The sequence below is a fragment of the Pituophis catenifer genome, unplaced genomic scaffold (assembly GCF_029215685.1).
Source record: "Pituophis catenifer annectens isolate HBS135680 unplaced genomic scaffold, rPitCat1.0.hap2 SCAF_3, whole genome shotgun sequence".
Taxonomy (NCBI): domain Eukaryota; kingdom Metazoa; phylum Chordata; class Lepidosauria; order Squamata; family Colubridae; genus Pituophis; species Pituophis catenifer.
Window position 1 is genome coordinate 102672713 of NW_027256883.1, and position 13942 is coordinate 102686654.

Below are 13942 nucleotides of genomic sequence, written 5' to 3' on the forward strand. Positions count from 1 at the left end.
CATCAATTTTAACAAAAATATTACAGGTCTCTTCTTCCCAGCCCACATATGAACCAACACTCCTTTGGCTATGTCATCTTCCACTGCTACAGACAAGTGGAAGATTTTCCTTAAATCAGGCAAGCTTAACACTGGAACAAACCTATCTTCATCACCTTCCTTCCAAACAACCTCTTATGGCTTTTTATCAATAAATACTCAACTCTTCCCACCTCGGAGGAATCCCCACTTCGGAGGAATCACACCACACCTCTATCACAAGTTAGCTAAACTATTTCCACAAGCTTCAGAGAAATACAAAGCTTGACAAGTCTAAATCACAAGTCTAAACAGACAAACTTACCGGTAACTTGCTAGCCAGACCAAAAAGTCCATCTTCACCTTCTACCAGTAAGTAATTCTTCCCTCAAGGGAGCATCCCTTAGGGTAGGATCTAGCATTTTAGATTAATATACCTACTAGTTTTTCCTTCCCACCTCTGGGTTGAAATCCTCAAAATCCATTCCCTTAGCTAGGCAACACTAAGCTAAAATAACATAGATAACTATTCACCAGGCTCTTCAATATCCAGGCTATCCTAGAAATCTCCTTAACTTCTCAGCATTCAAAATCATTCAAAATGCACAGACATAAAGACATAAAAGAGGGTGATAAAAAGAACACCTTCAAAAAGTAAAAAAAAAAATCACGTAATAGAGGTACTCTGGGTCTCTACTCAAAAAAAAATATTTGTTTCAAACTTTTAATGTCACTCCTCTATTGTATAGATTTATTTAAACACCTCAAACAATAACATCATAAACACAACTCGGAGCAGGACAGAAAATACAGTATATCTGCGTAGCCTCCATATGCAGTCAGAAACAATGCTGCAGGATCAAGTCACCCATTCGCCCCTCCTTTCTCTCAGACAAACTCAGCCAAGGGAAAAAAAATGTGTAAAAGGGAAAACAAACTGCACTTCCCCCCCCCTTTCCTACTTCACTTATTCAAAACAAAAAGAAAGGGGAAATATAGGGAGGAAAAATACTACTCCTGTCTTCATTTAACATCGTGAATACCTCTTTGTAATCCCACTTCTCCGTAGGATCTCTCTCATCTCTTTCTTTTTCATTCGAACACTTGCTATTACCTTCATAACAACAACAAACCCTTGCCACTTACTATTTCATTATACAAAAGGAGATCTCTCGGGGGGGGGGGGGTGTTTCAGCGCACAGGCATTCACAAGTGTCAGGATCACCTTATCACTCCTGTGTGAGGGCTTTCCATACACACTCATATTTGTACTACAATCAGACCTTTTTAGTGTACACTAACATACACACATGCTTTCTCCCTGCCATCTAGTCAGCATAATTATTTCAGGGAGCTTTATTATTATTCTTAGTATTATTATTATTATTATTATTCTTAGTATTATTATTATTATTTTTACAAGCCAATTGGCTCTATTGCCGAAACAACTCTCATTACACACAGACACCTTCACACATACATACCATTCAACAACATTTGCAAACCTGGAATAAAACCTGGGAAGGCTTTATCCCTTCAGATTCCCATTTTGTTTCCATCCTTGACATCTTGTAGCTTATTCCTCAAGCAGTGGAAAACTTTAGGATGTGGTTTCTAATCAAAAACATGATTTCGGGCCCTAACCACCACCTGTTTTCCACAGCTCCAAGCTCAAGCCAAGAAGTTTACTTAATTCACCGGCACACACATATCACTATCACAATAGAAATCACATCACATTAAGCAAAGACAAATTATTCGCATTTAATCGCAGGTAGGAAGAACAATAAACCTTTCCTTCTTTACCCTCATTCTTTCAGAGTTTTCTGCCTCTTTCAAGAATGAGAAAGATCTGTATACCACTACAGTATTTCTACTCCTTCCACCCATAACAGCATAAAGCAAAATCATCCCACTGGGTATTTCTTCCCTAATTGAGTGAGAAGTTTTAGTGACTTCTCACTCCTGTTGTTCTATCCCCCTTAAGTGCCATACTACCTGTTTCTGCCCTGGGGATGTACTTATCTCGTAATAAAAGGGATAGGGGGGACATAGAAGGAGTTTCCTTATGTTTCCTTCAGTAAATTTCTCAGGATCCTTAACAAATATTCCATATTGGGGCCCCATAGTTACTTATCTATTTATAGCTAAAGCCGACACTTCCCTCCTTGAACTCCTTTTCCCTTAAAAAATCCACTCAACACGCTTAGCCTCTGGCCACTCCAGTCGCCCAGAAAATGGAACCGCAGAGGAAAGCTCAAGTTAGCATGTTCAACATGAGAACTAATCACGTCTAATGCATCTCAACATTCACACAGCACCAGACATTCAAGGAGTCAGACCACCCCAGCGAGACATCCCATAAGTACCCTGTACTGGGTCAGTGCACTGTATTCCTGGTCCTGCACGGCTCAGATTCCCTGCTCAGTTGTTCAGGTCTCTGTCACATCAGATTAAAGAAGAGCAAATCCCTCTGGAACAGAACCACCCGGTCCGGACCGCTAAAATCAGTGGGGGTACCCACCGGCCCTTAGGTAAAAATTCCACACCAGAAGGACATCTTCAAGTCCCATTCGGGTGCCAATTGTTAAATGCAGAAAAACAGCATTTATATATAAGTGACACAGAGAACATGAACAAGAAAAAACAGCAGATTTATATCTATATCTATCTATCTATCTATCTATATTTCAATCTTTTGCAAAAGGATCCTCCCATGAAAGGGAGGACGTCTGACCATTTCGATTACATGGTTTAAATACAGTTTTCAGGATTCAGAAGCCCGATACAAACGGTCCACCAGGGAATTGGTTTCAGGCCCAATATTATGTTAATATTGGGCACATGTTCCGCCCTGGAAATTCCCCTCCAACAATACCCTTCAAAAATATCCTACACAGATGTTTACATGCTAAATGGTATCATCATTTGTGGACCTCCCCTTCTGGCCCATTTCGGAATTTTACCAGAACATCAATTTCCTCAAAAATATGCATCATATATCCTGCACAATAAGCATCACAGGAACAACATAGTTTCCGTTCTCATGTCCTCACTACCAAGTTATATAATCAGGTTATATCAGGTAAAACATGGCATTTAAAATGGCGTTACTCAGGTTATGCTTTTTACAGGAATAATTCATATTTCTCTCAAACGAGAAGTAATTTCATCCCTCAGACCACCTGCATCTACACCATCTGTTCCCATGATTGAAAGTGAATAACACTTTGAAATCAAGAAATCCTTGACTCTAGGATCCAGAGAGGGAAAATCCAATACTTAGTTGCTTGGAAACATTTACCCTCATCCCAAAACGAATGGGTCGCTAAACACCATGTTAGGGCTCCTACCTTACTGAGAAAATTTCACTCCCAATACCCTAACAAACCTTGTTAACATACTAAAATGGATTTTTTTTAATATCTGACATATTTTTATATATGAAAAGTTTATATCTTTTCACAGGTGGATCCTTTCTTGTTCTAAGGAAGGCAGCATGTCAGATCCCTATAAGTGATACTGCCATTCAGTTGGGAGAAGGGAGGGCCTTGGATTCGATTTATTAGCATTGCCTGTGTCAACAGATATTTTACAACCTATATCCTGGCACCAAAGCGCCGTTAACTTGGGGAATGTTTATGATGGCCACGTGGGCTGTTTCACTTTAAAGGATAATGGAGGATAACGATGGGAATACATGCTTATCCGATTCTCAGGGCAGCTGGAAAAGAAAACATCTTCACACTTGTGTATTGGCTAAAATCTGCATTCTGGCTACAGGGAGGGTCTCTACTGCTTTAAAAGGTTCCTTTTGTAATACTACATTTCAAGAGTTTTTCCTTTCTTAAATCGGAAAGAGAGGCAGTGCGTACAATTTGTATATAAGCATTTAAGACTTATGTCTGTCCATGGGTATAGTTCCTCCATCTCCTAATTGTTGTTTGGGTTCCCCCCCCCCAATCACTCACTACTTCACTGTTTGATTTGTTTTCTTGGGATTTATGATTGGTTTTGTGTTCTAGATTCTAAAGATCTAGACCCCCTCAATTTTAGTTTAAAGCCCTTCAGATGAGTTGGGCCAGTCTTTTTTGGAGTACATTTTCCCTGTTTTCATGAGGTGCAGCCCATCCCTTTTTTTAGGTAATGCAGTCCATGGTCCAGGAAACCAAAGTTTTCTTGGCGATACCAACCCTTTAGCCAGTGGTTTATTTCTAGGATTCTTTTTCCCCTCAATGGGTGTTGACCTTTTGTTGGCAGTACTGATGAGAACACTACTTGTGCTCCTAGCTCCTTTATTGTCTCGTTGCTTATAATCTCTCAATATTCTCTCAATAATCTCACAACTCAGGTTGTGTCATTTATCCCAATGTGAAAGAGGAGTAAAGGGTAGTAATCTGTGGGCCTAATTATTTTGGTTAGGTTCTCAGTCACAGCCTTGATTTTTGAGACAACATAGCTCCCTAAATTGTATGTCCAGTCTGCAGATGGCTGGTTCTGTTCCTTTGAGAATAGAATCTCCTCACCAACACTCATCTTCATTTGGGGGGGGGGGGTGCAGTCTGGGGTGCTTTTCTGTTTATCTCAGGCTAATTGATGATGTCTCTTTTCTAGATGTCTGCATGTTTTCTTTGAGGGGGAGGTTGTGGGTCTGCATATTTTCATCTAGGAGGAGAAATTGATTGCTCAGTTTTAATGGGGCTGCTTCTGGTTGAGTTGGGTTAGATTGGGCAGTAGGTGTTTGTTAGAAATATCCTGCTTTTTTCTTTGATTATTAGGTTTCCTTCTATGTGTGACATATCTCCATTTGTCTTCCTCCAAGAGTTTATCAGCAGAATCATAAAATATTATATTATATTATTTATATATATATATATATATATTTATGTAAGTTTTATATATATATATATGTTTATGTAAGTATATATATATATGAACAGGATCATAATATAAATAATAATGATAATGATAAATATAATATAATGATAAATAAAAGCATTCTGCTATGGCAAGGGTGTCAAACTCAATTTCATTGAGTGCCACATCAGCATTATGATTCCTTCCTTCCTTCCCTCCCTCCTCATTCCCATTTCCTTCCTTCATTTTATCACATTGCTTCTCTCAGTCAAAACTGTGTTTCCTCTGAGCATTTTCCAAACCCTGAGTTCTTTGAATTTGTTGATACTTTACTTATATACTATATAAATATTGATTTTCCAATAATGAATTCACTACTGGTTTTCAAAGTCATAAATTAAAATTGTTCCCAAACTGGCTTGCACTTTCTCTTTTCCCTTTAGCTTATTTTAATTCCTCCTCTATTGACTTTTTTGTTTTCTTTCTTTTGTAGGAGTGAATACAGGTGCAGTTGGAAGCTACATCTATAATAAAGACTCTGAAGCAAAAGACCAACCTTGAGAGCTTTTTTTCTAGCCAAGTATTCACCTGCTCAACCCATTTGCACTGCATTCTTTTCATTAATCTTATGTGTGTAAACATAGTAAAACCTGCTTAGAAGCAGGAGGATGAGATAGCTGTTCATTTGTATGCTCACCAGGTAGATGATATTCTGTTCCCTCTTCCAATTTTTAATGGCTGTGCTTTAAAAAAAACAGAGCTGTTTCTCCCTCAAGTCTCTCACTTTTATTTCACTTCAACTCTGTGGGTTCTGAGCAAATACCTTTGCTGCCATTTGTCAGCGTCTCAGCATTGACATAGAAAAGGGAGGATGAAGCCTGAACTTTTGCCTGCTAAATCCCTTTGAAGATTCGGTCTCCTCGGAGATGAGGAGGGGGGAAACATTCCTGTGAACTGACGAAAAAGGAATCAGGAGAGTGACTTGGAAGATAGCCAATGAGAAGCAGAGAATTGGGGATCGGAAAGGGAGGGATTGGGGGGCAAAGGTCAGTATTGACCACGAAGAGTCAGGATCAGGTTGCTGTGCTTGAATAAAGAGAAAATTTCCTTAAAGATTGGCAGTTTGGAAGTTCATTTATTTTGAGATAGCATCGAAACCTGACACCATTACTATCTATGACAGAACACAATTTTGTAATGTCCTCTCCAGCCTTTGGAGTTTTTAGTTCATTTTTTAAAGGTCCAACTTACCATTCACTATTAATGCCTGAACAATTGGAAGAATAAACAAATTCTTCAGGGAGATTAAAAAAATCAGGTATATTTTTGAACAAGACTGCTAAATGTAGAACAATGACTTCTAGATTGAGAGATAAGGTTCTTACCAGCTATGGATTGCCTTCCTACATTAAGTTTCATCACTGTTCAGAGCTGGTCCCTTGTTGAAGCAGATGTCAGCAGAAAACTCTTCCTAGCAGCTGACATAGCATTTACTATACTTAGCTGAAACTAAAGTGTTGTTTTTTGAAAATAGTTTGTATTTCTTGTCAGAAATTATGACCCTACTAATGTTATTCCAGACAGAATGTGGTCCTAACTTGGATATGGAAGTATAAGTTATTTATGTAGGTATCTGTCACTTGTTTGTATACATGGAAAATATTACTGCTTGCCAACCAAGCAACTTGCTATAAAGATCAAGCAGCAAAAGGTGGAGAAGTAGAAAAAGAGACACTGTGTGTGTGTGTGTGTGTGTGTGTTTATACTGTATGTATTAGGATGGGACCGTAGCTATTTGCAGAGGAACCAGTTCTGATCTATTATTTATGTGCTTGAAATTTATTTATAGACAGATAGTAATGTTCTTTTTTGCTTTGGAAAATAGCCTATCCTTCTAGTGTTTTTAGCATCCCTGGGTCATTATAAGTTCAGAAGGCACAATTGGAACTAATCAAGAGTATGAGCTGAGGTAGCATTGTACATTACATTGTAAAACCTGTACTACCCAACCTGCAGACTAATTTTTCCAACCCAGAATGCTATCTGTATACCTTTTGCAATTAATAAAGATGTTTGACAATTTAAGTATACTGTGTTTGAAGCTGTTCTTTTTTTTTTAAACAAGTTTTATTAGAATTTTTCTTTCATCATACATATTTTATGAACAGAGTATTGACCGGGTCACATCTTATATATCTTATATTTATTTATTTATTTATTTATTACATGTATTTATATGCCGCCATTCTCCCAAAGGACTCAGGGCGGCGAACACAAGTTAAGAAACAAGTACAATAAAATCATAATTTAATCCAAATAATTAATTAGTAGTAAATAATAAAGCCCGGAATCAGTCTCAGCCTATTTGTTTGAAAAGCCAAGTCTTCAAGTCCCGACGGAAGGAGCGGAGATCAGGAGCCGTCCGGAGCTCAGTAGGTAATTCATTCCAGAGGGTGGGAGCACCCACAGAGAACGCCCTACCCCTGGGGACAGCAAGGTGACATTGACTCGCTGTCGGAACTCAGCGGCCCTATGTGAGCGAACAGGACGGTGAGAGGCAGGCAGGAGAAGGTCATGCAAATATCCCGGCCCTAAGTCATGAAGGGCCTTATAGGTGAGGACTAGCACCTTGAAGCGGACCCGGAGAACCACTGGTAACCAGTGCAGCTCACGCAGGAGGGGTGTTATATGGGAGTAACGAGGGGCTCCCATAACAACCCGTGCAGCTGCATTCTGGATCAGCTGGAGTCTCCGGGTGCATCTCAGGGGCAGGCCCATGTAGAGGGAATTGCAGTAATCCAAGCGGGAAGTAACCAGGGCATGAGTGACTGTGCGAAGGTCATCTCGGTCCAGGAAAGGGTGCAACTGGCACACCAGGCGAATCTGTGCGAAGGCCCCCCCTGGTCACGTTAGATGGTCTTCTAGGGATAGCCGAGCATCCAGGAGGACACCCAAGTTGCGAGCCCTATCAACGGGTGCAAGTTTTTCCCCATCTATCAAAAGTGATGGAGCCTCTGAAACCCGAGATGCCGGCATCCACAGCCACTCAGTCTTAGAGGGATTGAGTTTGAGTCTGTTTCTGCCCATCCAGGCCCATACCTCCTCCAGGCAACGGGACATCACGGAAAGGGCATCTCTGGGGTGGTCTGGGGTGGAGATGTATAATTGGGTATCATCAGCATATTGATGATATTGATGATATCTCACCCCAAAGCCACGAATGATCTCACCCAGTGGCTTCATACAGATGTTAAAGAGCAGGGGGGAGAGAACCGACCCCTGAGGGACCCCACAATTAAGGGGCCTCGGGATGGATCTCTGCCCTCCTGCCCATACAAACTGAAAGCGACCCGAGAGGTAGGAGGAAAACCACCGTAAGACAGTGCCTCCCACAAGTCGCTGCAGTAGGATACTATGGTCGATGGTATCAAAAGCTGCTGAGAGGTCCAGGATGGAGGAACAACCCCAATCCCAAGCCCGCCAGAGATCATTCACCAGAGCAACCAATGCCATTTCCGTGCTGTGACCGTGTCGGAAGCCTAATTGGTACGGGTCAAGGTATTCCATTTCCTCCAGGAATTGTGGGAGCTGTTGAGCCACTACCGTCTCAACAACCTTTGTGATGAAGCGAAGGTTGGAGATGGGACGATAGTTATTAAGTGAGTCTGGATCCAGGGAAGGCTTCTTGAGGAGAGGTCAAACCACCGCCTCAAGAGAGATGGGGAAGTTCCCCTCTCTCAACGAAGCATTGACAATTGCCTGGATCCAGTCTCTAGTCACCTCTCTGGCAGCCGAAACCAACCAGGAGGGACAAGGGTCCAATAAGCAAGTGGAGGAACTAAGTTTGCCCACAATCCTGTCCACTTCCTTGACAGAAGCAGGGTCAAACTCAATCCAGATATTATTCTCAAGACCCACCCTAGTCTCCCAATTGGATTCTGCCCAGTCAGAGTCCAATCCGATCCGGATCTGAGCGATTTTATCATGCAGAAACTGTACAAAATCCTCAGCTCTGCCCTGCAAAGGGTCTTCCCTCACTCCCTGATTGAGGAGGGAGCGGGTCACATGAAACAGGGCTGCTGGGCGGTTTTCTGCAGATGCAATGAGGGCGGCGAAGTAGTGACGTTTCGCCGCTTCCATCGCCACTAGATAAGACCTAATATGGGTTCTTAACTGTGTTCGGTCAGATTCAGATTGGGAGGACCTCCAACTCTCCTCTAAGCGTTTTTTCCGATGTTTCATTTCCCGGAGCTCCATGGAAAACCAAGGAGCAATCCGGGATCTGCGTTGGGTTAGAGGCCGCAAAGGTGCGATTCTGTCCAAGGCGTCGGTAGCCACCCGTTCCCAGGATGCCACCAGAGCCTCAGCTGAATCGTAGGATTGAGAGGTGGGGAATGTCCCAAGCTCCTTTAAGAACCTTTCTGGGTCCATCAGGCGCCTAGGGCGGAACCATTTTATGGGTCCCATCTCCCAGCGGCAGGGATTGGCAGATTGAAAGTCTAGTCTAAGGAGGGAATGGTCAGTCCATGACAGGGGAGTGATGGAAAGTTCCCCCTTACCATGACCATTTATCCACTGCCCAGAGAGAAAAACCAGGTTGAGTGTTTGTCCTCTCCTATGAGTTGGGCCCTGAATAACCTGAGTCAGGTCCATGGCTGCCAGGGAGGCCATGAACTCCCGGACTGTCTCAGATGACTCACCGATCAAAGGCAGATTAAAATCTCCCACAACTAAAAGGCTGGGGAGTTCAAGTGCCACCTCAGACAAGACATCGAGCAGTGCGGGCAGGGCTGTGGCAACATAGCTGGGAGATAGGTATGTGACCAATAAGCCCGACTGAACTCCAGGGTCCCACTTCAATAGAAGAGACTCATACCCGCCTATCTGAGGGACAGTGACCTCCCTAAGACTCAGACTTTCTCTAACAACTACCACCCCCCCCCCCCGCCCCTTCCCTGGTGTCGCGGCTGGTGCAAGACATGAAAGCCAGAGGGGCATAAATCAGAGAGAGGGATTCCCCCCTCTTGCCCCAACCAGGTCTCCGTGATACAGGCCAGGTCTGCACCCTCCTCATCAATAAGATCTCGTATGAGGAGGGCCTTATTCATCACGGATCTGGCATTCACATATATCAGACGGAAACCAGGGTTCTTCACTCTCATATTCCCAGGAAAGCAGGGTGAGCAGGAGGTATGCGAGCAAGTTACCATCTGAATGCATCTGGTGTGATGCTCCCCACTCCTACTTCGATTATATTAATCTTTATAAATCTATTCCAATCTTCCCATTTTTTCCATATTCATCTCTTTTATATAATTCTTTATCACAAATTAATCATCTTATCTTGTTATTTCAGCTTCTGCCATATTATTCTTTTTTTCCCAAAGCCATTTTACATGTTTCCAATTTCATCCATAATATTCTTTTTCCATACTTCTTTATCTTCTATTTCTTCTTAATACATAAACACTAGCACTATCTGCCCTTAATTCCTAATCTCTTACAATAATATCAATTAATTATCTTATTTCTCCATTACAGAATAAATTTCTCAAAATCCCCATCCCACTTTTTAACATTTCAACTTTGTCGCTTTTTTAAAAAAAATTATTTATTTATTTACAAACAAAGTATTTATTCACATACAGATCGTGACGGGAGCTTTACACAATATATTAACTTCAGTCAAAATATACAAATAAGATATAAAATCTACACTGACCTTATCTTCTTTTTATTCTATTATTCAACCAAGTATACCATTGGTCCCAGCATTGAAAATATGCGGAATCCTTTTGATCTCTCAAAATTTTTGTTAACCTGTCAGCTTCCGCATATTCAATAATTTTTCCCAAAATCAAATCTTCAGCCGGTAGGTCTTTCCCCTTCCAATATTGAGCAAAACATATTCTTGCTGCAGTTGTGATATATACAATCAGACACCATGTATTCGTGCCTATCTTATCTGGCCTGATATTTAATAGATAGTATTCTGGTTTCAATTGTAATTTATATCCAGTTATTTCTAATATCCATTCCTGTATAAGTCTCCAAAGCTCAATTACCTTGGGGCAGGTCCACCATACGTGAAAATAAGTACCTATCTCCCCACATTTCCAACAGTTTGGGGAGAGTCCTGGGAACATTTTGGATAGTCGGGCAGGAGGGAGATGCCATCTATACACCATCTTATACAAGTTTTCTTTGTAAGTGGTTGCCATCAGGAGTTTCAATTTTTTCGTCCATATTTCTTCCCATTTTACTAACTCAATTGAGTAACCAATATTTCTCCCGCAGGCAATCATTGAATCTTTAACAATCTCATCCCCTATCCAGTAATTTATTAAGAGTTTATAAATCTTGGATAACATTCTTTCCTCCTTTTTGTCTCTTTCTTGCTGGGTCATATCTATGCCACCTTGCTCCTTGTCTTTCTTATGTTTAGAGCTGATCTGGGCATAAGACCACCAGTCCAATTCTATTCCCTGAAGGTCTAACTCAGTTCTTGTTTTTAAACGGCCTTGGGCATCCAACAGCTCCCAGTAAGATAGGTGTTTTTCTTTATTGTAAAGCGAGCTATATGTTATAGCTTCTAGTGGGACCAACCAAGACGGGGTCAAGGAGTAGAATTTACCCTTGATTTTTCTCCATGTTTCAATTAAGATGTTCCTTACATAATGACCTGCAAAGCTCATATATTTTTTAACCTTATCTTGCCAAAGAAAATAGTGCCAACCCTTTTGTAATCCCGAACCTTCCAAAATCAACAACCGTCTTCTTCTCAGCAGGAGCCATTCCCTTATCCAAACTAAGTTTGCAGCCTGATAATAATATTCCCATTTTGGTAAGCCGAATCCCCCTCTTTCTTTCACCTCTTGAAGCATTTTAAGTTTAATTCTGGGCTTTTTATTTTGCCAGATAAATTTAAGGACACATTGATTTAGCTTTTTAAAGAAATTGTTGTCTAATCTACCTGGTGCTGTATAAAATAAATATGTCCATTTTGGGAGGATATAAGATTTTATAATCGCGATCCTACTTAATAGAGACGTCTAAAGGTTCTTCCATTTCTCTAAGTCCTGTTCTGTTCGTTGAAGTAATTTCAAGTAATTATCTTCTTTGATTATTGAGCATTTGGCTGTTAATATAATACCTAGATATCGTAATTTATTGACAATCTGAAATCCCAAATTCGCTTCTAATTCCTTCCCCTGCTTTGTTGTCAAATTTTTAATGATAACCTTAGTTTTTTCCTTGTTTATTTTTAAGTCCGCTACATTTCCGTATTTTTCTAACTCATAGATCAAATTCGGGCCCGATAGAATAGGATCTTCCAATATAAATACTAGGTCATCGGCATATGCTTGTACCTTATATTGTTGGTTCTTAATATGCAATCCTTTTATCCACGAGTTGCGCCTAATTTCCCTCAATAAAGGTTCTAATGTTAGGATGAATAGCAACGGAGAAAGCGGGCACCCCTGTCTAGTTCCTTTCTCGATGCAGATTTGTTCAGATACATCTCCATTAATTAAGATTTTGGCAGACTGCTTCGAATAGATTGTTCGAACTGCCCAGACAAACCTTTCCCCGAATTGCATATGTTGTAATAAGCCCACTAAAAAACTCCAACTCACTCGGTTGAAGGCTTTTTGCGCATCTGAATTAGGGATAAATCACTACTATCCTTCGGCAAGAGGGTTATTAATGCTTCTGACCAGGAATTCGGGATCTTTCCCTCCTGGATTACCCCATTAAATAGGTCTGTCATATAAGGGCTTAAGACTTCCCAAAGTGCCTTATAATATTCTATCGAGAGACCATCCATACCAGGAGTCTTTCCTGTTTTTTTTTTCCCATAACCCTTTCAATTTCCCCTTCCATTATCTCCCTGTCCAGTATTCCCCTAGACATATCCAATATTTTGGGTAGGTCAGATTCTTCTAGGTATTTCCTTATTTCCTGCTCAGGCTTATCTTCTTTTCTATATAAGTCAGTACGCTTATATAGAATTCCTACGCTATTCTTTTCTTCCCTTCTTCCCCTGTGATCCAATCACCATTTCCATCTCTCAAGTTGTGAATTCTACTCTTTTCCTTTTCTTTTTTTAATCGGTATGTAAGCCACCTTCCCTGTTTATTGTGTTTTCAAATTGTCGTTGTTTCATCCGCCTAATTTTTCATCTGCCTATTGCCAGTCGAAACCCCCCGCCGGAAAACCTGATCGCCTGTCAATGGGGAAGCTTGCAAAACCCATCCCCCGAGGAAAAGAAACTGCACTGAGAAGCCAAAAGGCTGCAAAATTCCATTCCCCTCCAAAATCAGAGGAAGGATCTCCGACACCCCAAGAGGACCTGAGCCACTCCAAAAGTGATCTGGAAGATGACCTGCTGGTAATTGGTAACCCAATTGAACTGCTCACCCTACTCCTAAGACTTTTTATCCATAGCCAAGGGAAAGGGGAGGAAGTAGTAGCATTGCTGGACCTGATGCCTAATTAGCCCAACCCTGGCAAGGAGATTGGGAATTCACCTAAGGAAAATGAAAACCCCCATCGCTTTTTGCCAACTAGACAAAACTGTAGCGGGGGGGGGGGTGTCAGCCAATTTTGCCACGGAACCATTGCAAATTAAGCTGGGGGATCATAGCGATACCCTCATGTTCATACTATACTAAAGCACCATGTATGGTGAACACTTAAGGGAACTAGGTATGTCTAGCCTATGATTAGGATGATATGATAGCAGTCTTCCAATACTTGAGGGGCTGCCACAAAAGAGGTTGAGTTATTCTCCAAAGCAGCAGATGACAGAACAAGAAGTAATGAATAGAAGATCCAACCTAGAACTAAGGAGAAATTTCCTGACAGAACTGTCAATGGAACAGCTTGCCTTCCATTGCTGAAGGTTTTAAAGAAAAGATTGGACATCATTTGTTTGGGATTGTATAACGTCTCCTGCCTTGAGCCTCCTCTGTCAACAATAATGAACAAGTGAAACATTAGAAGAAACTGCAAAGCTATCTCATCTCCTTTACATGGATAATCTGAAATTATATGGAAATATATC

At 41.1% G+C, this 13942-nt stretch overlaps 1 protein-coding gene across 3 annotated transcripts in view; it reads left to right on the plus strand.

The window, feature by feature from the left end:
• The window catches only part of CRIP2 (cysteine rich protein 2), a 151305-nt gene extending 144345 nt beyond the window's left edge, over positions 1-6960 (plus strand). For 2 of the 3 annotated variants that reach the window (XM_070940868.1, XM_070940870.1), the window contains one exon: positions 5369-6960. In XM_070940868.1, coding sequence (XP_070796969.1) covers positions 5369-5436 — 68 coding nt within the window. In that variant the 3' untranslated portion in view covers positions 5437-6960. The remainder of the gene's footprint in view (positions 1-5368) is intronic. The other variant, XM_070940869.1, reaches the window with a different exon arrangement.
• Positions 6961-13942: the final 6982 nt, after the last annotated feature.